The sequence below is a fragment of the Capronia epimyces genome, assembly GCF_000585565.1.
Source record: "Capronia epimyces CBS 606.96 chromosome Unknown aczIQ-supercont1.6, whole genome shotgun sequence".
Taxonomy (NCBI): Eukaryota; Fungi; Ascomycota; class Eurotiomycetes; order Chaetothyriales; family Herpotrichiellaceae; genus Capronia; species Capronia epimyces.
Window position 1 is genome coordinate 675,050 of NW_006912909.1, and position 27,434 is coordinate 702,483.

The 27,434-nt window shown below is 53.8% G+C and overlaps 9 protein-coding genes across 9 annotated transcripts; 6 read left to right on the forward strand and 3 right to left on the reverse strand.

The window, feature by feature from the left end:
• Positions 1 to 406: 406 nt before the first annotated feature.
• On the forward strand, positions 407 to 1,852 carry A1O3_07119 (cystathionine beta-lyase; the record flags this gene model as incomplete). The annotated part of the gene is made up of 2 exons (XM_007737233.1): positions 407 to 625; positions 677 to 1,852. 2 exons carry the CDS (start codon positions 407 to 409, stop codon positions 1,850 to 1,852), a joined length of 1,395 nt encoding a protein of 464 aa, XP_007735423.1.
• A 4,951-nt stretch (positions 1,853 to 6,803) lies between these two features.
• Positions 6,804 to 7,818, forward strand: A1O3_07121 (histidinol-phosphatase (PHP family); the record flags this gene model as incomplete). The annotated part of the gene is made up of 2 exons (XM_007737234.1): positions 6,804 to 7,499; positions 7,552 to 7,818. 2 exons carry the CDS (start codon positions 6,804 to 6,806, stop codon positions 7,816 to 7,818), a joined length of 963 nt encoding a protein of 320 aa, XP_007735424.1.
• A 3,623-nt stretch (positions 7,819 to 11,441) lies between these two features.
• On the forward strand, positions 11,442 to 12,122 carry A1O3_07122 (peptidylprolyl isomerase; the record flags this gene model as incomplete). The annotated part of the gene is made up of 4 exons (XM_007737235.1): positions 11,442 to 11,578; positions 11,641 to 11,705; positions 11,771 to 11,831; positions 11,996 to 12,122. 4 exons carry the CDS (start codon positions 11,442 to 11,444, stop codon positions 12,120 to 12,122), a joined length of 390 nt encoding a protein of 129 aa, XP_007735425.1.
• A 3,335-nt stretch (positions 12,123 to 15,457) lies between these two features.
• Positions 15,458 to 16,414, reverse strand: A1O3_07123 (uncharacterized protein; the record flags this gene model as incomplete). Its single annotated transcript, XM_007737236.1, has 1 exon — positions 15,458 to 16,414. One exon carries the CDS (start codon positions 16,412 to 16,414, stop codon positions 15,458 to 15,460), a length of 957 nt encoding a protein of 318 aa, XP_007735426.1.
• A 1,352-nt stretch (positions 16,415 to 17,766) lies between these two features.
• A1O3_07124 (peroxisomal hydratase-dehydrogenase-epimerase) lies at positions 17,767 to 20,651 on the forward strand (the record flags this gene model as incomplete). Its single annotated transcript, XM_007737237.1, has 4 exons — positions 17,767 to 17,925; positions 18,001 to 18,815; positions 18,865 to 19,273; positions 19,326 to 20,651. The coding sequence occupies 4 exons, from the start codon at positions 17,767 to 17,769 to the stop codon at positions 20,649 to 20,651; spliced, it is 2,709 nt and encodes a 902-aa protein (XP_007735427.1).
• A 1,008-nt stretch (positions 20,652 to 21,659) lies between these two features.
• A1O3_07126 (uncharacterized protein) lies at positions 21,660 to 22,322 on the forward strand (the record flags this gene model as incomplete). The annotated part of the gene is made up of 1 exon (XM_007737238.1): positions 21,660 to 22,322. The coding sequence occupies one exon, from the start codon at positions 21,660 to 21,662 to the stop codon at positions 22,320 to 22,322; it is 663 nt and encodes a 220-aa protein (XP_007735428.1).
• A 293-nt stretch (positions 22,323 to 22,615) lies between these two features.
• Positions 22,616 to 23,473, reverse strand: A1O3_07127 (hydrolase-HD superfamily protein; the record flags this gene model as incomplete). Its single annotated transcript, XM_007737239.1, has 2 exons — positions 22,616 to 23,403; positions 23,452 to 23,473. 2 exons carry the CDS (start codon positions 23,471 to 23,473, stop codon positions 22,616 to 22,618), a joined length of 810 nt encoding a protein of 269 aa, XP_007735429.1.
• A 373-nt stretch (positions 23,474 to 23,846) lies between these two features.
• A1O3_07128 (uncharacterized protein) lies at positions 23,847 to 25,061 on the forward strand (the record flags this gene model as incomplete). The annotated part of the gene is made up of 1 exon (XM_007737240.1): positions 23,847 to 25,061. The coding sequence occupies one exon, from the start codon at positions 23,847 to 23,849 to the stop codon at positions 25,059 to 25,061; it is 1,215 nt and encodes a 404-aa protein (XP_007735430.1).
• A 761-nt stretch (positions 25,062 to 25,822) lies between these two features.
• Positions 25,823 to 27,037, reverse strand: A1O3_07129 (uncharacterized protein; the record flags this gene model as incomplete). The annotated part of the gene is made up of 1 exon (XM_007737241.1): positions 25,823 to 27,037. One exon carries the CDS (start codon positions 27,035 to 27,037, stop codon positions 25,823 to 25,825), a length of 1,215 nt encoding a protein of 404 aa, XP_007735431.1.
• Between the last annotated feature and the right edge of the window lie 397 nt (positions 27,038 to 27,434).

The following is a 27,434-nucleotide window of genomic DNA, read 5'->3' on the forward strand; positions in this document are numbered from 1 at the left end:
CTATACCGCTGCCAACATCAAGAGGGTACAGCTATGGCGATGGCGATGGCGATGGCGATGGCGATGTTGATTGTTGTGCCTTGTTACTCCCATCGAGTCCTAAGCTACTCGTAGGTACTAGGTACGAGCACGACGAGTGAGTGCTGCGAGCACGTCATTAGTATTCGCACAACCACACCACACGGCTGTCGGCTTGCTCCACACTCCAGAGCCGGTCGACCTGGGGATTTTTCGCCGTCGACTCATCTGTCCGCATGATGTACCTTTCCAGCTCTCCTGAACCAACGTTTCTCGAGGATCAGCATCAGTCGTCTAATACACGCTTGATCTCACATGTCCTTGAGCATCCTCATATCTAATCTTCAAGTCGTCGAGCTCATTCCCCCATTTCCCCGCCACCGCCACCATGTCTGAGCCAGGTTCCTCCTCTGCTCCGCCCTTGAAGGACCCGAAACTCGGCGCTATGAGCAAAGCCTTCGCACGAGTCGACCTGGACGGTCACGATCTGCCACCGTCGCCGACGCCCTCCAGTCCCCGAGGTGGTCGTCAATACTCGATTGCAACTCAGCTGGTCTTTTCGGAGGGCAATGACCAGTTCAATGCAAGCAGCGTGCCCATTTACCAGGTCAGCTCTGACAGCCTTGGGCCTCTAAGACCACAAACTGACAGTCTACAGTCCGCTACATTTAAGCAATCGTCCGCCACCGGAGGCGCCTCTGACTACGACTACACCCGTAGTGGCAATCCCACTCGGACCCATCTTGAGAAACACCTTGCAAAAATCATGCGTGCACAGCGAGCCCTTGTTGTATCCTCCGGAATGGGTGCTCTCGATGTGTTAACCCGCCAACTTCGACCTGGAGATGAAGTCGTGACAGGTGACGACCTGTACGGGGGGACCAATCGATTGTTGAAATACCTGTCCACGCATGGAGGCATTATTGTCCATCATGTGGATACCACCACGCCTGAAAAGGTACAGGAAGTCCTCAACGGGAAGACTGCCATGGTATTGCTCGAGACACCTACAAACCCCTTGATCAAGATCGTGGACATTCCCACCATCGCCAAAATGGCGCATGCCGCCAGCCCATCATGCATTGTGAGTGTGGATAACACCATGCTCTCTCCGTTATTACAAAACCCTCTAGAAATGGGCGCGGATGTTGTCTATGAGTCGGGCACGAAATACCTATCGGGCCACCATGATCTCATGGCTGGAGTACTGGCTGTCAACGACGAGGCTCTCGGCGACAAGCTGTACTTTACCATCAATGCGTCAGGTTGCGGGCTTGCTCCTTTCGACTGCTGGCTATTGATGCGCGGCATCAAAACCTTGAAAGTCCGCATGGATGCTCAACAAAATAACGCCATGCTGATCGCCCAGTTTCTTGAATCTGCTGGTTTCAAAGTGCGTTACCCGGGACTCAAAAGCCACCCACAATACGACCTGTTTCAATCCATGGCTCGGGGCCCTGGTGCGGTCCTGTCTTTTGAGACCGGTGACATCCAGCTGTCCGAGCGGATTGTGGAGTCGGCGAAACTGTGGGCTATTAGTGTCAGCTTTGGCTGCGTCAACTCTCTCATTAGCATGCCGTGCCGCATGAGCCACGCCAGCATTGACGCCAAAACACGCAAAGAGCGCGGAGTCCCCGAGGACTTGATCCGTTTGTGCGTAGGCATCGAGGATGGCGAAGATTTGCTGGACGATTTGCGCAGCGCGCTGGTCCAGGCGGGTGCGATGAATGTCACGCTTGACGGGATCTATGCAAAGTCCGCGACTGTCGGCAATGAACATCCAGAAGAAGGTGAACGTCTGGCGGCCGACGCTGCCGCCATCAACGAACCATGAGAGGTCATATATTTCTGGAGAAGGTGTCACAAATGGCATAAAAAGGAAGGCGGTTTCTGTCTAAACCAAAAGGATAGAGGCAAAAAGCAACCGTCAAGAATTGACGGGACACAAAAAATATATTTGGGCTGAGTATAGGTGCGAACTTGTTGCTAGATTTTGGTGTATTGTTTCTCGTACTTGGGACCATCAGGCACAGGGACTGGCAGTGCAATAGGAAAATGCATTACAGGATTCTTGCTTGTTTCACCTTTGACCATACCTTTGCTTCATAGCCGCTAGGATTCGTGCAAGTAGTTCAAAGTCGTTGTTAACAGCAGTCACAGACTCGGCGAGCTGCACTCGAAAAGATCTCTTTGGTCTGAGGTCTGAGGTCCGATGTCTGAGCAGCCCTTCGTGAGCCCTGAGAGGAGCTCCTTCCGGCGGAAGTTCTTCGAAGCGTGTTCAATGAGGGAAAGTTCGCCTCAGAGGCCAGACTCCTCTGAACCATCAAGGCAAGCCTTTTCCAGTCGTAGTCCGTCATTGCCTTGGGGATATTGAAGACAACTTTGCCAACCACGGCCTCGACAGCTGGAAGGGTATCTTCCCGTCCTCTGACACTCGGTGACAAAGCTTGATCGTGTCAGCGCACGGAATGTGATGATACCTCCTCACCTGCTGTGGGCGCGCCCAACCAAATGGACTCGTGTCATTCCAATCGATCGCATTGGTGGCATCCCGTCCACCGAGGTGCGTAAAGAAAAGCCGTCTTCTGCGGTGCAGAGGTGCATCGACTCATGGCTACGACTGAGTCGAGTCGAGTAGGACATCACGAACTTGTATTGCCAGGGTCGCTTGAACTTCTACTGGTCCGCTTCGTTTCCTCCTCTGAAACGGCAGGGCCGCGATCGAATCGATAAGTGGAGAGACAAGCATCAACCGTCAGTGTTGTCCTCCATGACACGCATTCTTGACGTTGCTCTGCCGCACTCGAATCGACACCGTCCACACTATTCGATTCGAGTCGAGTCTTTCGGAACTGAGTCGAAACGAGGCAGCAGACTTTGATAAACCGGACCGCTGTGAGCCCGCATATCAGCAGACTCTGGCTCAGCGCGGTGCTCCACTGCACACCACAAATGTTGCTGCGTCGTTGGGGGGTGTCTGGGGACGTCTGGGATAATGGCTGGATGTCTCTGACTAAATGCGGAGAGTTCGGACAGTGCTTACACAAACTTTCGAGATGGTGCTCAACGGTGTCGACGTCGGTCGCCAAGTCATCAAATCGTCAGTCGTCGGCCGTAGTGATCCATTGCTCATTTCACCATATGTCTGCTCTTACGTATCGCGAACAAGTTGTGTACTGAAGGACACCCCACTCACTGACAGAGCTTTGTCGAGTAAGTACAGTAAGACATCTTGGCCAGAAGTAGGTTAGGCTGAGGCTTGGACACAGCACTGAACAATGAACAATGAAGGGGTGCCTGGTCACGAGCCCCAGGCGCCTCTTTGTGCACTGACGGCTTCAATTTCGTGTTCGCCATGATGTAGGGGCGTGCCACTGCCCACCTGAAGGCGCACTCGATCGAATGTAGAGCAACAGCCACGCCGAATCGAGTCAATTCAGCGTAGCCCAAGTAACATGCACACTCAAGCAGTGAGAGAAACACGCCTCTCATTCTCAACCCAGCTAGTTGAGCGCTTAGCTAGCTGCTGTTAGGGCCTGAAACGGGAGTTTTCAGTAGGACTGTACAGGTGCATCCACGGTACCGGCACTGGTACGACCAGTAGTCAGTTAGTAGTCAGTCAATGCTTACCCACTATTACCATCGCTCTCGTCGGGGGGCGTGGACCTGAATTCAGAACACAGAGACCCTGGACCCCAACAGAGGGGGAAGCCGAAGCTCATGTCCGTTCCTGCTGTGTGAGGTACATTCCTCTTTGCTGTGGTGTATAAGGTAGGTAGACGAGTGTGGTAGTCTCGTCTGCTACAGGAAGGGTGGGCATGTCATCCTGACAACAATCGGGTGGCAGCAATCACATTACCAGAAAGGAGTGCGGTGGGCATCGTCGGTGAGCGAAGCGTGGCTGATCACGTGCATTGACCGGACATGGTTATAATTTGTAGCCGTGTAAAATTCCCCTGAAACCATGTTGAAAATCGACAGAGATTTAACATGAATTGTTATTATTGCAATGGGGGATTGGCGCAATGGTAGCGCGTGGCTCTCCTACACTGGTCACTAATTCGATCGTAAGTGTAAAGCCAAGGCTGTGGGTTCGAGTCCCATGTTCCTCGCTCATTAGGCAGAACTCGTCCAGTTTTCTCTGGACGAGTTTATTTTGACCTGCCATATTTTTTTGGTGATATTAAACCGATTGAGCTGTTTAAGATAGTTGAGATCAATTGTTACACTGCACAGTGCACACGTTCAGTCTAGTAAAGCTTGGCGCGCCTTGCAACTATCCGCAAGAACTCGCAGCACGCATCCCATCATAGAATTCATTGTCTGCAACCGCAACGATGGTCTCTCCATTTTTTCTTCTTATTTTTTCCAGCCTTCCTTTCTTGTCTGGTCATGGGTTCTTACCGTGATGGGCCAATGCTCACCCTCTCCCTGAAGGTGACCCGTCAACACCCTTCATTCTGGCATTGGCGACCCCGACCATACTCGTACCGTATCGCCAACATCGTGGTGGCCGAGCCCAGCCTCAGGGTGCCCTGAGCTGAGGTGCTGAGTGAGAATTCCGCCCCATGCCAAAGTATCTACATGGAATTCTCCTTTTTTAGTCTAGATTGGTCGATGGAAAAAGATTCCGTAGGAGAGGCCCTAAGGCCTATCCTGAATGGCTGGGCGTCATCGCATTGGCACTTTTTCCTTTTCGTACGTGCCGTGTCACCCTTGGCCGTGCAGCCACGAAACTCTACAGATACAGAGCAGGGGTTCGAGGTCCACTTTGAACCATACTCTGTGCATATGCCATATGCCATATGGGACATTTCCAGGCCTGGATCTGCTATCTGGCGCCTCGCAAGACAACATGTCATCTCACTTCACAAACGCCAATTCTCAGTCTCTTGACAGCGCCCCCTTTGCGACCAGCCAGAGCGCGATGGATGGCCAGAAATGGGATGTCCCAAGCCCAACCTCGCTAATAAGCTTCCGTAACAATCCTGGTCGTCTAGAGATCATGTTGGTTCTCTGTGCCTGATGGGAGGGACTCGGTTGTCCTTTTGCGTTCACGGACCCAGGGGCCAGCGGCCGGATGCCAGATCGCAAAACATCGGCTAGCTCATCGCGTGATGCAGGACCGTGAACGCGCTCCATATTGCTAAGCTCCAGCTGCAGCTGCACGCGCGCGAGGGCTCGCGCGGCATCGGATCGACGCAGGAGGCGAGCTTCGGAAAGGAAAGAAGATGGAGGCGACCAGGTTCAACGGGTACGTAGTACGTACAAAGTCGCCAACCTTATCTTGCCATGTGGGAGCTATTCAAGCTGTGTTCTTCCGAAAAACCTTAATTCGGCGACATGCCTTCAGGATTCAGCGGGCTTGCGAAGCCTTCCTTAACTTGTGCTCGTGCCCCGTTATCGCACATGAAACTAACATAGACGCGAGAGGGTTTGAATTAGCTTTTGTATCCTCCCCCACGCATTAAGCTAGCTGCCTGACCACAGGGGAGATAGGGTGGCGAAAAATTGTCTGTGTCTCTCTCTCTCTCCTCTCTTTTCCTCTCCCTCTTCCCCCGCCCCCAGTAAACTTCGGATGGGCTGGCGGATAGAAAGTTCGGCATCCATTAAATCCTTTTCGACTAACGGAGAGGGTGACGTAGATGTCGTGCATTCCACCCCGCTTCGGAAGCGGTTAGCTCTACTACTGAGTACGTATACCACTGTGGCGTGCTGGTCCGAACTATGTCATTCGAGGAAGAGGGCACGTCAACGACGTCAAGCTGCTGACATGGCGACTAGAATCGTGCTGCCAGGGTGAGGAGGAGACAGACATCAGCGAAAATGAAGTCTTGCCACCTTTCTTCGGATGAACCTTTTGGTCGAATCGAACTCTTCGCCTCGTAGGCTTTGGATCACGGCATTGCGCAATGCCGGAACGATCCCCGAATTTCGATGTTGATGCCTAGTCAGACTAACACTGGGCGAACCGGGGTCGCATCACGGGGCACCACCCGCTTGAGATGACAGTAAGTACTCCGTACTGCTAGTTGTACGGAGTACTAAATTAATACATGTTATTAATAATGTAGAGTACTCGTAGCCGGGGCTGCGTGGAACGTCCCATTACTTGTACCTATCGGCCAATGCCCGTCGTTGCTCGAGATAGTTCTTTTGTTTTTACACCCAGCTCGAATGGAAACGCAAATGCCACGTCGATGGCTGTGCACCCCTGCTTGCAGCAAGCAGGTGTCCTTGCGCGTCGAGGACTCGAAGTATAGGCCATGTGCTGGTAGTCGGACTCGCCCGTAGTCCGGAAAGGCTCGGTGACAGGACAGAGGAGGTCTTGGGTGATAAGCACAGCAAAGCGAGGGAGGTGTTGTACTCCGTACGGGATTACCTACTGTAGTACAAACAAGCCGCTTCAAGTTTGTGTCAAGAATAATATCAGCCTTCTGGGCTGGGATTGGTCCGAGGATGACCGTGACTGCCGTGTGCGTGTGAGGCTCGAGAACAGAGATGGCATTTCCCGGCTTTACCTCGGCACTGCACACTGGGCTCTGGATACCGCGTACTCCGTACTTCGTACCCCGTAAGTTTGTCGCGTTGCGGTATTTGTCGGGGGGGACAAGGAGCAGCGCCTTGCGGCTTCAACTTCACTCGACCATTCAGCAACCGCCTGGTCCAGACTTCAGAGATAGAGCCAGGTGTCTTATCTACGGCTCAAGGCCTATTCGGGCATCGCGTCGAGTCCATTAATTTCCCAGCTTGGCTAGACGCCCTCACAAAGAACCCTGGGAACAATGCCCTTCTCCCATCACAGCCATTCCGGGCAATTCTGTCCCGGCCATGCTCAGGACTCTCTCGAAGAGATTGTTCTGACGGCCATCTCCAAAAACATACAAGACTTGGCCCTAACAGAACATATGCCACGTCATGATCAGGACAGCTATCCTGAAGAAATCAAGGCGGGGGTGACACTTGCCTGGCACTTGAACAATGAGAAGGCATATGTCGCCGAAGCCAAGCGACTGCGACAGAAATATGCGTCTCGAATTGGACTTCCTCTGGGGTTTGAGGGCGAATGGATCCGGCCTGGATCGGTTGACCTCATCAACCAAAGCATCAAAACGTACCAGTATGACTTTTTCATTGGGTCTGTCCACCACGTCCACACTGTTCCGATCGATTACGACCGCCAGATGTACGAACAGGCGCGTGACATAGCTGGGGGAACAGATGAACAGCTGTTTGCCGACTATTTCGATTCGCAGTTGGCCATGTTACAAGCCGTGAAGCCACCGGTGGTGGGTCACTTTGATCTCATTCGACTCAAGAGCGATCATCCCAATGCGGCATTCCAGAGCATGCCGGATGTGTGGCAACGAATCCTGCGCAATCTGGACTTCATCGCCTCTTATCACGGCGTGATGGAAGTGAATACAGCAGCTCTTCGGAAGGGAATGGATGAACCGTATCCCACCAAAGAAATATGCCAGGTACGCTCACGAACTGCCGGTTCCAGGACTGTGCCCAAAGCTGACCGGCCAGGCTGCTCTCTCGAGAGGCATCCGCTTCTGTCTGTCCGATGACAGCCATGGCGTCGGCCAGTTGGCTTCCCATTATGAACGTGCGTTGTCTTTTCTCGACGAGGTTGGAATGACGTCGGTCACTGTCCTGCGGCACGCTGCAGCTGTTGAGACTGCCTCACACCACGACGATCGCTTCCCTACCTTGCGATTAGATCAAATAGAGCTCAGCCAGGTGCGCGAACTTGCTTTTTGGGGAAAGCGACCTGCAACGCAACACACGGGCTGAGCGCCGGGATGCGGACCACACAAATACACCCTGAAAACCCCCACGCAAACAGGAGTTGTGGTTACCTCATTCAACCAACTGCACCTCTAAGAGCTCCTGACCCTGACCTGGTGCGTTATCTGCCTGAGAATATAGTTTGCATCTTAACTCATTTGGGAGCGGGACTGATGCATATCTGAAGATCGACAATTCGCACAGCCACCACTTATACGCCCATTAGAATCTCTGCTGCATTCTGCTGTGAGCACTTTTAGGTGCTTGAAGAATATGTTTGCTATGATCTATACTCGACAGAGCGGACCAGCCAGCTCTGACCATCTGAATCATCCCTCGACTTCTATGCTGATCTACCAAGGGATTTTTGCAATTGCGCCATCGTAGACCATGGGTGTCGGTCCAGAGAGCGGTTCGAGCATATGCCGCATTGTGGGTCGAACGTGCTGCTGACACACGGCCGAAAGATTCCACTACGTAGCTTGTGATACGTAGTATGTGTATCTGTGTACGGAGTAGAGGTCTTGCGAATGCTGTTGTTAGTCTATATGCCATGTGACGCCATGTGTTTTGGCGCGAGCAAGACCGTAGGAGGATAGAATGTGAGCAGAGCGGGTGGCAGTGATGGCGGCCATGAAGAGCCAGGAAGACCGTTGGGTAGCCATTTGTCACTGTGTATGGCCACGAAGACTTGAATCGGTGGCCGGTCGAGCAGGGGGTGCGGAGAGATCAAAGACTCAACTCGAGCAACCATGTGGAGCAGCTGATGGTGCCAAAGCTCCACAGGATAGGTAAAGCAACGTCGATCCGAAGAGGAGGGGTTCATCCAAGGGTTGCCCTGTGACTGGGTACCAACGAACGTTTAGTGACGGAAGCATCCCTGAACTGGTTTCTTTGGGCCCGGCTTGTGACGCTCATCCGATGCCTTCTCGCAAGACTCGCAAAGACCTGCGCGGGCCCCACATTGCAGTTAAAGGCTGACGCGAGGTTGCGCATGCAGCACAAAATGAAGGAGGTCGTCAGGCAGGCACACATTTGCAGAGCGGCACACCCCCCAGAGCTTGACCAGAGAGGAAAGGTCGGCGTCACCCAAGTTTGTTGGCGTCACCAGCGTCAGCGTGCTGCCTTACGTGATTGAAAGCGTGGCCCGGATGGGCACATTGGACAGAAGAAAAAGCGGAACACCTCGCTTGTCGACGGGACGACAGGTAAAAGATAACCGAGACATGTCGAGAGATCCCCTCCACCGGGTCGCCTCGGTCTAGAGTTAGCGGTGTCAATCCATGAGCAGACACCGCGACAAGTTACTGTCAAATGGTTTTGCCCTGGGCGTGGGAGGAATCGAAGGTAAATCGATGAAGTCGATGGCTCAAGTTCTCATCCCGTAAAGTGAGAAGGTGCTGGCCAGGGACGGAACAAACGCTACGTGTACCGTATGTCCGAGTCCCTGTCTCCATCTCTTTGGGACAATACAGAGTAGCGTATGGCAAGTTCAGCCGGGGCAGCACGGCATGCAGTCTCTGTCGATGCATGGAAAAGCGGTGACTGATTCGGAAGCGGCGTGGCTACTATCTAGGGTTAGGTGGTGCTGCTGCCACCGCAGCGGTGACCTGCGTTGAGATACAAGTCCAGCTGGGTTGTCAAGTAGAGATGCGATTTCTCAGTCATCCGGCAGGGTAGTATGTAGGCCTATGGCAAGTGCTGGAATAAGCTTCCGATATGTGATAACTGCAGCCGATAAATCTCTGCGCGCAAAGGGTGCTTCGTGGGGACTCACACACTGCAGTGACTGCACAGCTCTTGACAGGAGCCGAGTTAGCCTTGGCCGGCTTTGCTCGAAAATGGCGGTGACACGTCAACCAGCGCACTGGCAACTGGCTCCCGCAGCCCGGCGCGATCACGTCAAAGACTACAGAGCACTCCGTAAAGTACCTGGAGTCCAGGTCAGATCCACCCAGCCCGAGTCGGTCTGGAGGTACAGGCAGGGGTCGGTCACCGATGCACCAGCAGGCACACGCTGCAGTGGACACCGCCTCATCGCGGCACGGGATCGTGATGGTTGGGTTGTCCTTTGATGCTCGGCCGGTGGTAATTAAGGGAGGGAACGGGCAAGGATACGCCAGCCGGCAGTTGTGACAGCATCAGCTCAGCTCTCCTTGCGGCGGGCAGAGCGAATGAAAACACACAGCACATTGGAAGACACTTAGCTGACCCATAAGCAACGCAAGGTGGCGTTCGCAGGCTTTGTTGGACGAGATTTCTGAGTGTCACCGGTGCAGGTGCAGCCAGGTGCAGCCAGGTGCAGGCACAGGCGCAGGCAGGCGCAGGCGCAGGCGTACCTCGCTGTAACTACTCCGGACAGAGCGACACAGACGCAGGTTGATAACACAAGCTGTAGTACGAACTACGTACTACTTGCTGCTGCGACCACTAGTGCCAAACTGCCCCGCTGTGCTGGGGGACAATAATCTGCCTTGTTTCCTCTTTGGCCTGCGCTCCGGCCGCTGCCCCTCACTGCGCTCACAAATTTCTCTGCACCAAGGGAACCCCACCCTGCCACCATAGCCTGCGGTCGCTCTGTTCAGTGTTCAGTCCTCTTTCGTCTCCTCCTGCCTCTGCGCGGCCGCCCCACGGGCCATTTCTGTTTCCAATGCATGCACTCACTGCACTGCCATCCACCTTACAGGTCGTTAATTCGTCCGCACAGGGTTGGCGCGGCCGGCGCATCACTGCACTCCTGCATCCGACCGGGCTGACTAGTAGCACATCATTATTACCCAGGCTTCGCTGTATCCATACTTGTCACTTCTGTCCCGCGCGTGCATCCCCATCTGCTTGATGATCGCCCTCCCATCACAATTCCATTTCTCTGCCCCAACCAGTATCTTTCCGGCCCAGGACCCCTAATCCCTGCAGGTTCTGGCAAGCTCATGGCTCTCCGGCAGGCGATCCCCTAATTTGCTCCCTGTCAGAGCCTGACGTGCCCAACACTGTCATTTTTGTAACGCGCTACACGTCGGCAGCGGTACACACGGTAGCACCGCCAAACCACCATCCGTACTTTCCACTATCAACACGCATCGTTGCGTCCTTTAGCCTTCTGTCATTCGTGTCCTCCGTACCGAGAAATCGTTCTGTGCCTTGTCTCCCTGTCTCCGATCTGGCTCCGCCCGGTCTCTCGTTCAGGCCAGCCCTTCCCGGTAGGGGAATCTGCCAACTTGCCGGTGTCATATTCTTTTCTGGCGAATCCTCTTCTTCTTCCTCTTGATTGATCGCTCCTTCTCCCTGGCTCCCTTCGCACTAGGCGAAACACCCACTGTCGCCCGCCGCCGCCTTTGCCCAGCTACGTACCAGCTACCGCCGGATTCCCGCCCACCTGCTCGGTCGCATAATCATAACCACTTTGGCCAAATCAAAGAGCAGGACTTCTCTTGCCAAGGGGCTCAGGTGGGCTTTAAAAGGACATCCCTACCTCCAGACTCTCTGATACCAACCTGCTCGTGAAGACTTCTACACAGTTGTCCTCTGCTCTCGATTACGCTGGCTCCTCTCTGTCCTCCGTCACAACTCTATTGAAGACCCCGCCTGTGATCTCTAAAGTCTATCTGGTCCACTGTGGTCTCACGACAATGTCTCAATTTGAAAGGAAGGTCATCACCCCCGGCAACGGGGTCGATTATCCCCAGACCGGCGACCAAGTCACGATAGAGTACACTGGTTGGCTCTTCGACCCCTCGAAAGCCGCAAATGGGTTCAAGGGCACACAGTATGTTCATCGTCGGCAATTCCACTCCGTGCCCATCCTCGATTCTGACTGCTTTGGTCCAGGTTCGATTCTTCCGTCGGTCGTGGAGACTTCCAGACCCAGATCGGGGTCGGTAGGGTCATCCCAGGTAGGCCTTTCCGAGACAGACGTGCTGTGGTTAGAGCATCTTCTGACCATCATCACGCTGGGCAGGTTGGGACGTGGGTGTGAAACAAATGTCTTTGGGAGAGAAGAGCACTTTGATCATTCCGGGGTGAGTCTCCATCGTTACATCTGCCTCTCCCTTGGTATTACGCGCAGCGTGGAAGAGGCCTGTCATATCCAGAAATCTCAGTCCGGTTGCACTTTTGACATCAATACTCCCTGGTTCACTCGGTACCCAGCCTCATGACTGACTATTTTTTGACTATTTTCTAGGAATATGGCATATGGAGAACGGTTAGTGCTTTACAACTTGTCGCAGAAAATAATCGTCGATCCTACCGATGCCATGTCCCGGCATCCGCCAGTCACGGTGCTGCAATCATTGTTCAGTGCGAACTGAAGCAGCCGGGGCTCAGCTGCGTCGGCATGGAACCTCCCTTTGCTGGGATAGGTCATCGCCACACCTCAAAAGAAGAAGAAAACACCCTTGCTGAAACCGCGCGGCAAAGACGCTGACTTCTTGTCCAATATTTAGTGGATTTCCCGGCCTCATCCCCCAGAATGCGACCTTGATCTTGTAAGCCACCTTTTCTTCCAGCCCTACCGCTCTTTTTGAGGCATTATGGCGACATTCCACCGGCATCAGCATCTCTGCTGCCTGGCCCTGGGCATCTCAAACGCCAAAACACGCAAGCGTCTACATACAGCCGCATGAAGTCCTGGGAATTTGATTTGCTGACAACTCTCCTCCTCCCCAGTGACGTACATCTCAAAGGCATTGGTCACAAGAAGACCTGAAACCTCGTCCGGCTCACACGAACGGTGGACTCGGTAACGACAGACGGCATCATGGGAACGGCGGCATTGTGTTTATCATGGGATGACTTCACGCATGGGAGGTTGTCTTTTGCTAAGTTTTACGTCCGGCGTCATCAGCAGGTGTTTCCTTAGCTCGTCTTTTGCTTACGACGGATAATGAGACTAAAGAGCCTGCATGGTCGCTGTTTCTGAACAGATGGCGAAGATAAAGTCACACTACAGTTTCACAAACCCCTCTTCTCCTTGTCTCACGCCACTGTGCTTGCGAGCTGAGCGCTCCTTGCATGCATTTTCTGCGACCACCGTATTTGCATATCTACAGGCTTGCCACCTTGAGTGGCGTTTGGAAGCTGTACCAGCAGCAAGCCGGTCGAGACTAAGAAGCGTGATCTGAAGGGAACACAACCGTTCTCGAAGCTACCCATTATGTGCCACAGCTTGCTCCTCGGTGTCCCCTAGTCAGAACTAGGTCGGCCACTGTGCTTCTTTCTCAAAAGCCCAATGCCTAAGGAGGATGGACCCATACACCCACCCCCCCTAGCAGTGGCATTCATTCTTACTCGTCCTAATTCCCATGAACAGCGCAGCTGTCCTACAGCGAAACACGACCGTGTACCGCCAGGTCATCGGCTGTCTGGAATCTTTCAGAGGGTTATTCTGCGCGCGGCAGTAGGCGCCCTGCATGTTGGCACTCGATCATGGCCCAGGTGGCTTGCGCAACCACGAACAAGCGGTAAGCATTGGATTCTTCTTTTGGTGATGGGGGAGACCTGATCCACTACGATTGAGTCGCAGCATCTAGTGATAGTGCCACCTCGCCCACGATCTACACGGCTTGACTGGTATTGATTGGACAGGTTGTGGGTTGTATTTTCCCGCCGCGAAAGTACCCCTCGGCTAGGTAAAGACAGAGGTCAAGTCTTTGCCAGCGGACTTTGTTTGTGTACGGATAGCAGACGAGGTGAAGAAGGCCTCTGAGAGATCTCAGATATAGAAAGAACCTAATACAGTAACCGAGACCAGGGCCACGACGACCTTCGCTCCTACTACTACTCAGTACTACTAGGCATCGGCGTGGTCCGTCGGTCATGGCACCTACATGGTAACAGCGCAGGAGCGGAGTTTGATTCCGTTCTCTGGGTATGTATTAGTCAAGTGATTAATTACCATCTGGCTGGTCAAGTGGCATGATCCCTTTTCGATTTCTTTCAGCATCTGCATCCAGCTATCCGTACAGAGAACTAGTTAATTAGTAGTGTCTCGGCTTAGCCTCAGCAAGTTGTGGGGCGTAGGAGGCCAAGGGGCGTTTAGTGACTTTACGGTACTCTGGATGCAGAATCGGTGCAGCAAAGTCCTGCAGCTTGCGAGAATGCGGGATGCAGATGAAGTCGCGTGTCCCATCAACATCTCTGCAATATCTTGTGACGCATGTGGCATGCGAGTGGGCATGCAAGTGAGGACCCGTTGGCGGCGGATCCAGTAAAAGCAGCTCTGACCAGGATAGAGGATAGGTCGCTTTTGCTTGCTGGCCGATCTTCGGGCGAAGGGGAATGGCCTCCTCGATCGGTCAGTCCGAGTCCACGGCAGAGAAACGACCAGCTTCTTCAGAATCAGCTTCCATCTTCTACGATGTGGCCAAGTGAAATCTTCCCACCGCCGCTGTTGGACATGCCAAATGCAGAGCAGAGCCTTGTGCCCCAACGGTGGAGATATGACTGGTGCGGGAATCCTCTAATTTTACTAGATATATCAAACTCTAAACAACGTGGGTGGCCTCGCTGCTGAACAACATGTTTCGATTTAATCAGGTCTCAACCCTTCGACCTCTGGTTCTGGGACAAGCACAACCACCCCACCGGGTAGTACGGCACATCCGAGACCAGTCCGTATTGCGTAGTGGCGTCAACGGTCCGCAATTAATGATGATGATTGAAGGAGAAAACCACATGGACACTGGGACAGAATGTTGGAACGGTGAAGCCGACTAGTTAGTAGTGGTTCGTTCGCTTCGCCCCTCGTCTGCCTCAGGGCCCCATCGACCTAGTCCTGTACAGTGTACGGAGTATACTAAGTCCTATACAAGAGTAGGGCCGAAGCGTGCATAAACGGCGCTGGGTAGACGACCTATAGGATCGCCAAACCGCAGAGTTGGTGATCGTCTACCCTGTGCATAATTTGTCAGCCGTGCAGAATACTATTCCGTCTTCAACTACCGTTCTGTCCTCCAGAGTATGTACAGTAGTAGTGGGATGTCGAGTATGTACGGAGTTAGTAGTGGGATGTCGAATACCTGGGATGGCTGCTAGGTGGAATAATGTCACTTCACGTTGAGCAGCACCAGTAGTAAGCTGTACAAGATACTTCTCTGTAGCTCGATTCAACATACAGTATCCCGTACCCGTACCGATACTCTGTAGAGCCTTGCCAAGGTAGGCAGGTGTGAAACTACGGCACACTGGCACAATACACGCCTGAAGCCCGCAATAGTTAACAATTAATGATACCAAGTGTGCCTCGTGGAGCCTGAGCCACTCGACTTATCGGCCTGTACAGTGTACGGAGTACTTCGTATGGAGGACGGATACTCGGTCCAGAAGTACGTACGTGGTACTCCGTACTGTACTCTGGAATTGTGGAATTAGGCCAAGATCGCTTGAGGATCTCATAGGGATCACGCGGAATGATCGCTCTCGTCTGGTTTGCGGGTTCGCTTGTACTATTATGAGTAACAATATGAAACAAAAGAGAATCCATCCCACAATATTTGGACATCCCGCCCAATGTATTGTTAGTCTTATTCTAGATCCGGAGATCCGGCCCGAAAGAGAAAAAGATGCTTCCTAGACCGCTCGGAACTCTGTAGATTCGACTCCTCGCATAGCATTATTCCGAGTGTCTTTTTGCGTGCTCTGCTCATCAAATCCTGACGACTTCTCTGACCTTTCTGTCCTCCCCCACCACCAGGCGCAGCTGGCGGCCCCTCCAATCCGTTCTCGCGCCGTCGAAACTAAACACGCCTTCTCGTAGCGTGTCAGTGTACAGCTCGTACGCAGGATAGTAACCGTCGACGAACTCCTTGACCTGGACGTCCGTCATGCCGGTGCCGCGAGTTGCGCGCAAGCCGGCCTCCTGTTCCACGCGCCATCTGTACACGTACTGCGGGTTTTGGGCGTCGATATGGATGAAGGCGTCGAGCTGCGCCGTCAGTGCATCGTAGGACTTCAACGCCTCGTTGATGGTCGTGACGCTTTCCAGCGTGTTGTGGCCCAGTCGGCCCGTGTAAGGATTGGAAGGCGTGGACTTTTGCCGCGCCTGCACCGCGGCGGCGTGCTTTGCCACGAGGGCCTCCTCCGAGAGTGGGCGGAACCCGACACACCAACCTTCAAAGAGAACCACGCGCACGGGCGACGATGGGGCGGTGTTGACTGGTTCCCACTCGCTCTCGGGGATGCGGTCCCCCTGACCCGAGAACGCGGCCTTGTTGTACTGTGGGATCTTGGTGGGTTTGTTCTGTTTTAGACTCGCGAACACCGACAGCGCAAGCGGGATGTCGTGAGTGGACGGTTGTCCGCGGTGCTGGAGCAGCGGGTTGTCTGAATGCTTGTTGGCGAGGGCCACCTGGTCGGCATGGCTGAGATAGAAATCGTCCAGCGAGAACACCACCGTCGACAGGTTGTGTGGGGGAGAAGACAATGTTCTCTTCAGAATCTCGACCAGCACCGACTTACCGGCGCCTTGGACGCCGTTCAGGCCGATGAAGAATGGCGCTGGGCTGGCCTCGCTCAAGTGTTGCGCTTGATGCTCGGATAACAGCGACAGAATGAACGGGACTACATACGGCGCCTTATCGTCTTGGATTTCGGTTTCGGGCATTTTCTGTTTGGGCCTTTGCTCAGCAGGGCCAAGGTCAGGTCATTTCATCAACATCAAGGTCAACAACGATACGGAATGACGGGTTTACGGATGAGTAGAGAGAAGTGTGTGTCCAGGACGTAAGTCGTAGATATTTGTTTGGCGTTGGGGAGCGGCTATAAAATTGGCCGACGTGACAAGCAATCCGGACTGCTGCCCGGCTCATATGTACCTGTGTACAGTGTATGTACTCCGGACACAAGCTCTGAGCGATCCAGTGGCTGCGGGCTCGGCACTGCTCCCGTTCGTCTAATGGCAGACGTATATATAGACGTGGTTATTGAATGTTCTCATTGCCACCGAGGCCTACCGATGAGGGGGCTGAACGTGGTGTTGCAGGATTAAGGTAGAGATAGGTAATTAGGTATACCTACTCGGTACATATATAGGTACCTAGGTAGCCTAACGGCCTTAGGGCCACCTAGGTGGTAGGTACGTACCTTAGGTACCTAAGTTAGTAAGGTTACTTAGGTAATAGGTGCCTAGAAGTCTAAACCTTAGGACCCTTGGCCCATCGCCATTGGCTAAGAATTAGGAGACTGCCAGGCAGGCTTAGGCTTAGGGGCTACATCTACAGTAAGCCATCCTGTCATGTGCCTACCCAAGTAGGGTTCGGCAACAACGTGCCACTTCACATGTCAACAATTGGCCCATTTTGAGCGTTATGCGAGGCGGAGGCGACAATCAATCTGAACACAGTACGGCCAACGTACGGACGTACGGGGAACTGTGAGACTTAATGCTCGCTTGCAGTATAGCCATAGTGAAGCGAGCAGAAGATGCCGAATATTGATCAGGAGTAGTGTCACCTACGGAGCAGGTATGTGGCCAAGGGTAAAGACTAGGTACCTACCTAAAGAGCGTTGCTGGTAACTACATACCTACGGAGGTCATGCCCACCCCCGGGCGTGCTTTGCCACGGGTAGGTACCTTACCTGGGCACCTACTGGGTACGCTCTCCGACTCTTCTGTACGGCGCTCCAATAAGGCTCGAGGCGGAGGTGTCACATGATCCCAAACCGAGGCTTTCGTTGCCTCGGCTCCAAATCCGAAATGCCGCTTACTCTGGAGTACAGTATCCGTACACAGCGGCAGGACGAAGCGGCAGACGGTGACGTCCAAACACATGCCACAGCGCAGTTCTGTACTCTGTTTTGTCCTGTCACTACCCTTCGAGTGCTTCTAATCGCACATCATTCTGTCTATCTCTCGATTCTCTCCTGAACTACCTCTACCAAGTTGTCTTCCTTGCCGTCCCTCATCCGCCTCTGGTTGTAAACCATCCTTCCGTACCCGCATGAGCAGCAAGTAAGATGGGACAAGAGTTGCGTTTCGACAGCCAGACCGTTGTGGTCACTGGTGCAGGCGGAGGCCTGGGGAAAGCATACGCCCTGTTCTTTGCATCAAGAGGTGCCAACGTTGTCGTCAATGACTTGGGCGGTTCTTTCAAGGGTGAAGGTGCAGACACAAAGGTGCGTACTGGCATTCTGTTGCCCCATCCCCATGCTCTGAACTGCGTGAGGTGGCATTTCTGACGTGAGCATCAGGCTGCCGACGTGGTGGTCAATGAGATCAAGGCCGCCGGCGGGAAAGCCGTGGCCAACTATGACAGTGTCGAAAACGGCGACAAGATCATCCAGACGGCTATTGATAACTTCGGCCGCATCGATGTCCTCATCAACAACGCCGGCATCCTGCGAGACGTCAGCTTCAAAAACATCAAAGATTCCGATTGGGACTTGGTCAATGCCGTTCATATCAAGGGTGCATACAAGTGCGCAAGAGCTGCTTGGACACACTTCAGGAAACAAAAGTACGGTCGAGTCATCAATACTGCTTCTGCCGCAGGCTTGTTCGGCAGCTTCGGTCAAACCAACTACTCGGCTGCAAAACTCGCCCAGGTCGGCTTCACCGAGACCTTGGCCAAGGAAGGTGCCAAATACAACATCATTGCCAATGTCATTGCACCCATCGCCGCCAGCCGAATGACCGCGACCGTCATGCCACCCGACGTGCTCAACAACTTGAAGCCTGAATGGGTTGTTCCCTTGGTTGCGGTCTTGGTCCACCCTTCCAATACTCACGAAAGCGGCTCCATTTTCGAGGTCGGCGGCGGCCACATTGCAAAGTTGAGATGGGAGCGTGCCAAAGGTCTTCTGCTCAAAGCCGATGAGACCTATACGCCTGGTGCCATTCTGAAGAGATGGGACGAAGTCAACGACTTCTCCGAGCCGGAGTATCCCACTGGCCCTGCGGATATGGTCACTAAACTTGAAGAGTCGCTCAAGATAGGGCGGAACGATCCCGGTGAGGAGATCAGGTTTGACGGAAAAGTGGTTTTGGTGACCGGCGGTGGTGCTGGGTACGTTCCACATATGACCACCATTGCGATTTCATGCTAACAGCCCCAGTCTGGGCCGTGCATACTCTCTGGCCTTTGCCAAACTCGGCGCTTCCGTGGTGGTTAACGATCTTGTGAACCCCGACACAGTCGTGCAGGAGATTCAAAAGCTTGGTGGCAAGGCGGTGGGCAACAAAGCTTCCGTTGAAGACGGAGAGGCCGTTGTCAAGACCGCTATCGACACCTACGGGAGAATTGATATCCTGATCAACAACGCCGGCATCCTCAGGGACAAGGCCTTCGCCAACATGACCGATGAGCAATGGGATATCATCTTGGCTGTCCATCTCCGCGGTACCTACAAGGTGACCAAGGCCGCATACCCCTACATGGTGAAGCAGAAATACGGCAGAATCATCAACACCACCAGCACTAGTGGCATCTATGGCAACTTTGGACAAGCCAACTATGCCGCAGCAGTAAGTCGCCTAGCCGAATATTGTGCCACCAGAGCTGTACTGATGAGAGCAGAAACTTGGCATTCTTGGGTTCTCCCGAGCTCTGGCATTGGAAGGCCGAAAGAACAACATCTTCGTCAACACCATCGCGCCAAACGCCGGGACCGCGCTCACCCGAACAATCTTACCCGAGGAACTGGTGCAAGCATTTAAGCCTGAATACGTCGCCCCACTTGTCCTGCTGCTGTCCTCCGACAAGACCCCAGACCCCCCAACAGGTCTACTCTTCGAGGTCGGCAGTGGCTGGCAAGGCCGGACGAGATGGCAGCGGTCAGGAGGGGTGGGATTCCCCATCGATGTTCCCTTGACTCCTGAGCATGTGGTCGAGAAATGGGCCAAGGTCGTTGACTTCGATGACGGCCGTGCGGATCACCCTGAGTCTCCTCAAGACGGCCTCAAGGCCATCATGGCTAACATGCAGAACAAGAGTACGGAGTCTTCCAGCTCAGGCGACGAGAATGATTACCTTGGGGCCATTGAAAAGGCAAAGAAGGCCAAGGCTAAGGGTACCAGCTTCAGCTATGATGACAGGGACGTCATCCTCTACAATTTGTCCCTGAACGCACACAGGACGCAACTACCTCTGGTGTATGAGAATGACGACAACTTCCAAGTGCTGCCGACATTTGGTGTCATCCCATACTTCAACGCCGAATCTCCTTTCAGCTTTGACGAGATTGTGCCAAATTTCTCACCGATGCTGTTGCTCCATGGTGAACAGTACCTGGAAATCCGAAAGTATCCGATCCCGACACAGGCGAAGACGGTCTCCTATCCCAAGCTTATTGAAGTTGTCGACAAGGGCAGCGCGGCGATCGTTGCCACCGGTGTCACCACCAAGGATGCAAACACCGGAGAAGATCTGTTCTACAACGAATCCACAGTTTTCATCCGGGGAGCTGGCGGGTTCGGAGGACCGAAGAAGGGATCCAATCGTGGCAATGCCACCGCGATCTACCAGCCACCCAAGCGTGCCCCCGACGCCGTTGTCGAGGAAGCCACCTCGCCAGATCAGGCCGCTTTATACAGACTGAACGGTGACCGAAATCCTCTGCACATCGATCCAGAGTTCAGCAAGGTCGGTGGGTTCAAGGAGCCCATCCTCCACGGGCTATGCTTCTTTGGCTTTAGTGGCAAGCACATCGTTCAGACGTATGGTTTGTTCAAGAGTATCAAGGTCCGCTTTGCCGGCACTGTCCTCCCCGGACAGACCCTGGTCACCGAACTGTGGAAGGAGGGTAACAAGGTCATCTTCCAGACCAAGGTGAAAGAGACTGGCAAGTTGGCCATTGCTGGCGCGGGAGCAGAATTGCTGGAAGGCCCCAAGCCGAAATTGTAAACTTAGTCTAAGCGCGATCTATCTGATTTTCCAAAGGTTCGAGGTGGAGGGTCTTCTCCCGGTCTCCAAGCATATACACTTCCCTCACGGCTGCTGCATGTCAGTGACGGAAGCCCGCGGCCCTCACAGACGCAGATGTGCTTCTTACATTTTCCTGGCCGCTGCCGTGGCATCTTCGTAAAAGCGTAATGTGATGGGAGGATGTGCTTCTGTTCGACAGAGACCGCAAACACATTCATCCCGCGTTTTAGCACTTGGATCGGTCGTTCCCAGCTGTATTGGTTCACGCTCTCCTTGATAACCTCACAGCTTACAGCTTACATACGTACAGCTTAAGGGGCTTTTTTATAGGCACCGGACTTAGGGGGAGGAAGCCGAAAGTGGAGTCCCCCGGGCCTCTTTATTTGAGTACGTTATATATCTAGCCTGCCGAAAACTTGCAAATTTCTCGATCACAAATTTGATCAAGGCGTAAGTGCATCATAGGTCATTTCTGTAGTTCTTCTTACTCACAATTTCTTTAGTCAATGGTCTAGTGGTATGATTGTCGCTTCGGGTGTCTCTTGGTTGAAAAAGCCATGAACTGTGACAGGCCTCGGGTTCGAATCCCGATTGAGCCCGTTTTTTTGGTCTTTCAGACTATCATAATTTATTTTTGGCTGCTAGTAAAGACTGGCGATGAGGATGATGATAGGTTTAAGCTGTTTCGGAACCCAAGGCATCTGAGATAATCATTCGCTTACTTTATGAATCGAATACTCCACATATCACCACCACTCTCCAAAGATTCACACAGCTCAAGAGCAGGACGACTGGGTGCCCATACGCTACTGAACAGTGTCTAAATGTCCCATTTGCCTTACAGATAGCTAGGAGCTTTCTGATTGAGCAACAGGCTGGTACTACTCGGAACGGTGTCTTAATTTGCAGCATCCGGATCTCCAAGTGAGGCTGGTACTGTACGGGGGCAACCAGCCTTGCTAACATTGCCAACATCGAACACATACCATGACAGCCAACCCGAAACCGGAACACCCAACACTCACAGCTTCGAGGAAACCAGAGTCTCCAATGCCGCGTCTCCAGCTGCCGCCCAACCTCAAGTTCGGCCCCTTCCCCGTCTCCCAGCAAGTGTTTCATCTCTCGCGCTCCCGCCTATCTTTTGGCCTGGTGAATCTCAAACCCCTGCTGCCCGGACACGTGCTGATCTGCCCGGTGCGATGTGTGCCTCGTCTTGCGCAACTCAGCCCTGCCGAGACGGCCGATCTCTTCAAGACGGCCCAACGCGTCTCGCGGACCCTAGAGCGCCTGTACTCAGCCAGCGCCTTTAACATCGCCGTCCAGGATGGCGTGGACGCCGGCCAGTCTGTGCCCCATGTCCATGTGCATGTCATTCCGAGGCGGAGAGGAGACTACGACCACAAAGGCGGCGGAGATCAGCTTTACAACGCAATGGACGGCGAGGACGGAGACGTTGGAAAGGCTTTTCTCGATATGCAGCGTCAACGCGGCGAGCTGGCTCGCCAGAGGAAAGATTTCGCCAACGGTCCTGACGGCGACAGCGACAGGAAGCCCCGAAATCAGGAGGAGATGGCCAAGGAGGCAGTTTGGCTGAGGGAGGAAATGGAAACAGACCGTGTGCGCGGCGAAGAAAAAGAACAAGACAACTGAGAGACGGAGGGTGGTGAGCTATCATGGATGGACAATGTCCGATCACCGCCGTTCATGCAGGTCGCAACTCGTCTACATACTCTTAAGAACTGTTTCAAAATTCGGAAATTCGCGCTGTGCTCAAGAAGACGCACCGCACCGGTGCATATGTCTCGAGGTTTCTAGGCTCAATCAGCGAATAAACAGGAGTCTCGCCTGGCCGTCGGTGTCTATCTATGGCTTTCTGGGTATCACTGTTACGATGTTGCGCCCGATCCTGTCACATCCGTCCAATTCATGCTCTGCAGACCATCTCATGACCCCACATCCCCGTTCGTCTCCGTCTTCCCGTTATCATAGTAAGCATCCTGTCGCTCCTTGTTCGTCGCCGTGGGTCCTTGGGGCTGTATGTCCTTGCTTTGCCATAGCATCGTTCGTTCGTCCAGAATTTCCCGCGCCCACGCCTTCATTTCTTCCAGAGAGATCTTCGTAGCCACCCAACTAAATTCGCTGAGATCGATGGTGCAGTTGCTGGCCCGCTCATACTCCACCATCTGCAGGATCAACTCGATCTTATCGACATCATGGACAAACTTTGATTCCAGAGTGTCGCCGTCTTCGTATTCCTGCCAAACGGCGCGTATATCTTTCCCAGGGATCCCTCCGTGGACTTTGCCGAGCAACGAATCTGCGACCCAATCCATGGTTTCGGTCTCACGTCTGCTTTTCTCCACCTTGGGTACGCCGTCCACAGGAGTCAGGTCGCCAACCAGCCCCTCAGCCATGTCGTGCACCAGAGCCATTTTGGTACAGCGCGGGATATCCAATCGTGAGCTCAACGCCGGCGGTGCAAGCATGGTGATCAACGACATGCGGTACATATGATCTGCTATCGATTCCCCTTTGAAGATGCCAAATCTACGCCATCCCTCACGCTTCTCGATTTTCAGTCGCTCGACATAGTGGAAGAATGAGACCGGAGAGGAAGTGTTTTCGGCCGGCGGGTTCGGAAGATCTTTGAGCACGGCTCGGACGGACCACGGGTTGGGCTTGGGTAGGAGAGAGGTGTGCGAGGTCCCAGCCCTAGCATCCGCTGGAGGAACTGCATGTCTGAGTTAGCGAAAGCATTGAGAAAGGTGAAGTCGCATACCTTGAGGTTGGGGGGTAGTCATGGCGGTGGGGCTGACAGGAGTAGAGAGTTGGGATGTAATTAACAGAGAAACAGAGTTAAGGGACCAGAACAACCTTTATACCGGCGTCCTGCCAGGTCTATGTACAGCGACAAACACGCAGACACAAAGAACAAGCAAAAGATCAAGGCTGTACTCTGAGGCGAGTGTGGAAAAACGCAGTCTGAATTCTCTCGTTTCTGCTTTGTTTACCAGCTGACGTTGCGTGCCGTCCCGCCGCCGCCGCCCACCCACTATTCATTCGTCTGTAATATCAACACATTTGCTCTGTACAGTTTGTTGGGAGTGGCCTGTCCAGGGGACAGATGATTTTCAGGAGGGCCATTGATCTTCCTACCATGCCGAATGAGCCCCTATGGATCGTTCAAGTCCAACCACCGGCGCTCCCAAGCCAGCTCATCAGATCCAATGGCGTCCGCGAAGCGACGTCGCCGTCTTCGTCAGAACTCTCCATCTCCTGGATCTGGACCTCCTCCCCGATTTCCCGGGGATAGCTGAATCGACCTTTGCCAGGACCACATCCACTTCCGCGTCCATGTCTAGGTCGGCAGCAAGTCAGCCACAAACCCCTCAGTCTCGCATCAAAGCAGTTGAGTGGAGTTTCTACCGGCTCTTCCAGATCTACGACGCCGAAGGTACACGCGCAAAGCTAGCGAGCCATTTCCCGCCCGCGGCACCCATCCAATCGTTAAACCTCCGTGCCGGGATTTACAAATGGCTGACCGAGCTGAAGAAGGACGGCATACTTCCCCGTGAGACGGTGTTGCGGAAGACGATGCTGGATGAATGTAAAGGCGAGAAGTTTGAGGAGTTGCTCGCCGCCTTCGCCATGCTTGTTTTACGGGCAAGTCTGGCGAGGAACGCCGATCAGTCTGTCAAGGGCAGGGAAAGATGGACTGGGGCAGTCAAGACATGTCGAACTCCAGATGGAGAAGACGTTGTTCCATTGATCCTTGCCCATCGATTCCTCCTCCAGCAATCGCTGCGAAAGCGTCAGGATCTTCGCGAAAAAGCTACCGTCCACGCGCACGACCTGAAACGACTCCAAAGCGATATCACGACGAGGCTGCAGCTGGCGTCGCAACCAGGAGACGTTGAAGAATTGTCTGCGGAGGAGTACGAGGTGCTAAAGGATCAGGTCAATCATGCATTTGCCGCGGACCGACAATGGGCCGCCTATATCCTGCAGGGCAATCCTGCATCCACGACCCTTTCCGCTGCGACGCAAGAGGCACTCGATTGGACTTCCGGAGAATCCGCTCCGTCTATGTCGGGCGTGGAGGATCGGTTTCAAGACACCCTGGACAGCTCGCAGGCTGAACAAGCGATGAAGCGCTTACGACAGTCCACACTAGATCACCAGGCACAAGTACAGCGCCTGGAACGTCTCCGGACGTCTCTGCTCGCAACCACTCAGTCACAACCCCGGCCTACTCCTTCGCCTACATCCACGCTCCCACCTGCGCCGGTGGGTGCCAGACCTACCGAAAGCAGAGATCAGAAGAAAACCTCGGCCGGATCACGCTTCAACAAACACCAGACGCTGACCGTCACAAGCCTTATGGGCTAATATATTCGGCCAACCAGGCAATACGATGCAGACAATACGAAGCTTTGTCTAGCCACCTACATATTTGGGTGTAACACGTATCTCAGGCCTCCAGAGTCTGTCTGTCTAGGGCCAACACTCCCTACGCACATCTCCCCGTCGCCCAGGACGAAACGACCGACCATGCAGAGCAGTATCTCTGGCGGAGATAGATGTTTCCCGGAGCACGTCCTCGAAGTACGGATACACTATGTTGCGTTTGCGCCTCTACCCGTGAGATCGAAGAACCAACCACTCATGCCTTAGGAGAGGGATGTCCCCCCTCAGGCGAGCGGTCCCGGCTCGGCATGCTAGACACGCCCACCTCTCTATCTGGGGCGATGGGTGGTCTGTTTATGCAAAGGAAAGGCCCAGCGCACCAAGTTGGGCAGGATGGAGCGGAAAGAAATCGGCGCTGAATCCGATTTCATTGGTGCTTCTTCTCCTACATGCGACAAACAATGCACTCACCTCTGTCTGGTCTGTTGAGCCATGCAGTCGAGCGCTACAGCATTCCCATTACCTGGATGCATTGACTACAGAGTAGATGATTCGACACGCCTGTCTTCGGCTGGAATCTGGGATCTGGGATCGGGTATCTGGCATCTAAGTATCCGGATAATCGCCCATCGTGTATAACCTCCCACTTTGCCTCTACCCGTGACTCCAGACTGCCGCCACCGCCTCTTGGGGGGTAGAACTCTAGCAACTGTTGTGGCGGGGGTGACAAGCTACCTTACGGGCTAAGCCCAGAGCCCTGGCCGAACATAGTCCCTCTCCCATCTCTCTAAACTCTTGCCATTGCCATCATCTCCTCCATACCCCTCGTCGACATCCAGGTCCGCGCCGTCGTCGATCTCAACTTCAATTTTGGATCCCAAAGCTTGCTGCCCTTCGCGTATCATGGCCTCTAACTGGGAATTGAACCGATTCATCGTTTCGTCCCGTTTTGCTTCTTTGCGTCGCAGCTTCTGCTCGAACTTGCGTACCTCCGGAGACGGTTGAGATATCGAGGCCGAAGAGGCGGGTTGGCTAGCATGTCGGCGGGGTGAGGCCAGCGAAGCTTTGCTGCTGGTTGAAACTTTTGCGTTTTGAGGCGCCTGCTCCTGGAGGTCGGTGTTGGCGCTGGAGACAGACTGCCGCCTCTGCGAGGAGTGAGTGAGTGTGTTCGGATTCAAAGATGAAAATGTACGAGGTGAGGCAAAAGATGCCGAAGGTCTGTGGGTGGATGATCGCGAAACCAGACGCGGGCGGCCCGAGCTGCTGGCATGTCTCGGAGGAGCTGCACGGCCATAGAGGTTTGCGGTGCTTGCTCTCGATTTCTTTCGTACTGGGCTGCTTTCCCTTGATATGCTTTCTTTGGGGCGGTCCACCACGACCCAACTGTCTCGATAGATAGAGCCCGCAGCTCGACCAGTGGTCATCGTCGGAGTTGAAACTAAATCGTTCATCCGAGGTGGAGATGTGTTAGACATGTAATCTTGGGTGAAGTTTGGTTCTTCTGGAAAACCACCCGGAACTGGAGTATGTAACCGTTCCCGTCTAATGGGGGGGACAGGGTAGTCGGCATGAAACACATCCTCTCGAGAATCCACTTCCGTCCATGTATTTGAAGCAACATCGGGCGTACCGAGGTCGAAGCGGTATCCATCTCCCCCGCCCGCGTGGAACCCTTTGAAGGTGGTGTTCCAGCAGAAATCGAAGACCTTGCCGGCAATGCCACCAGTCAGGGCCCAAACGGTCTTGCCCCAGCCCTTTGGTGAGTTTGAAGGTTGTTTCCTCTTGGTCCGTCCGGCGTCGTTTGGGCCAGGGGTATTTGGAAAGTAAGAGTCAGGATGTTGGGATGACCCCCGCTGAGTGAATCTGGTGGGTCTGCAGTCCACTTCATAGTCATGGTCATGCCCGTCTTCTTCTCTTTGTACCATCGAGGCAAATTGGGCATCAAGACCTCCGGCCATGCGGTAGTTTGTATTGACGAACAGGGGTGGACTGAGAGCATCTCGACAGGAAGATGGAGTCGAGGCGTCTGAGTGAGCGTGGTTGCACACTGTGTCGAGGCGGGGTCGCTTGCGGCTGTTCTCGTGACTGGTGGCTTTCGCTGAATTTAAGATCGACTGCGATGCGAATGAAATTGACGGTGGAGTCGCTGAATGGGGACTGTCATCCGTAGGAGGCCGAAATACAGAAGACTCGTATCGCGTGAAGTGCGAGACACCATCAGGCTCAGGCAAAAAGGAGCCTGGTATGAGGACGGGTGATTCCGTGACTGCGGGCATGGTCACGAATGTTGTCGAGGAGGGTGGTGTAGCGCGTAGGATGTCAGGGTGAGGCGGATGACATTATTCTGTCGGTAAC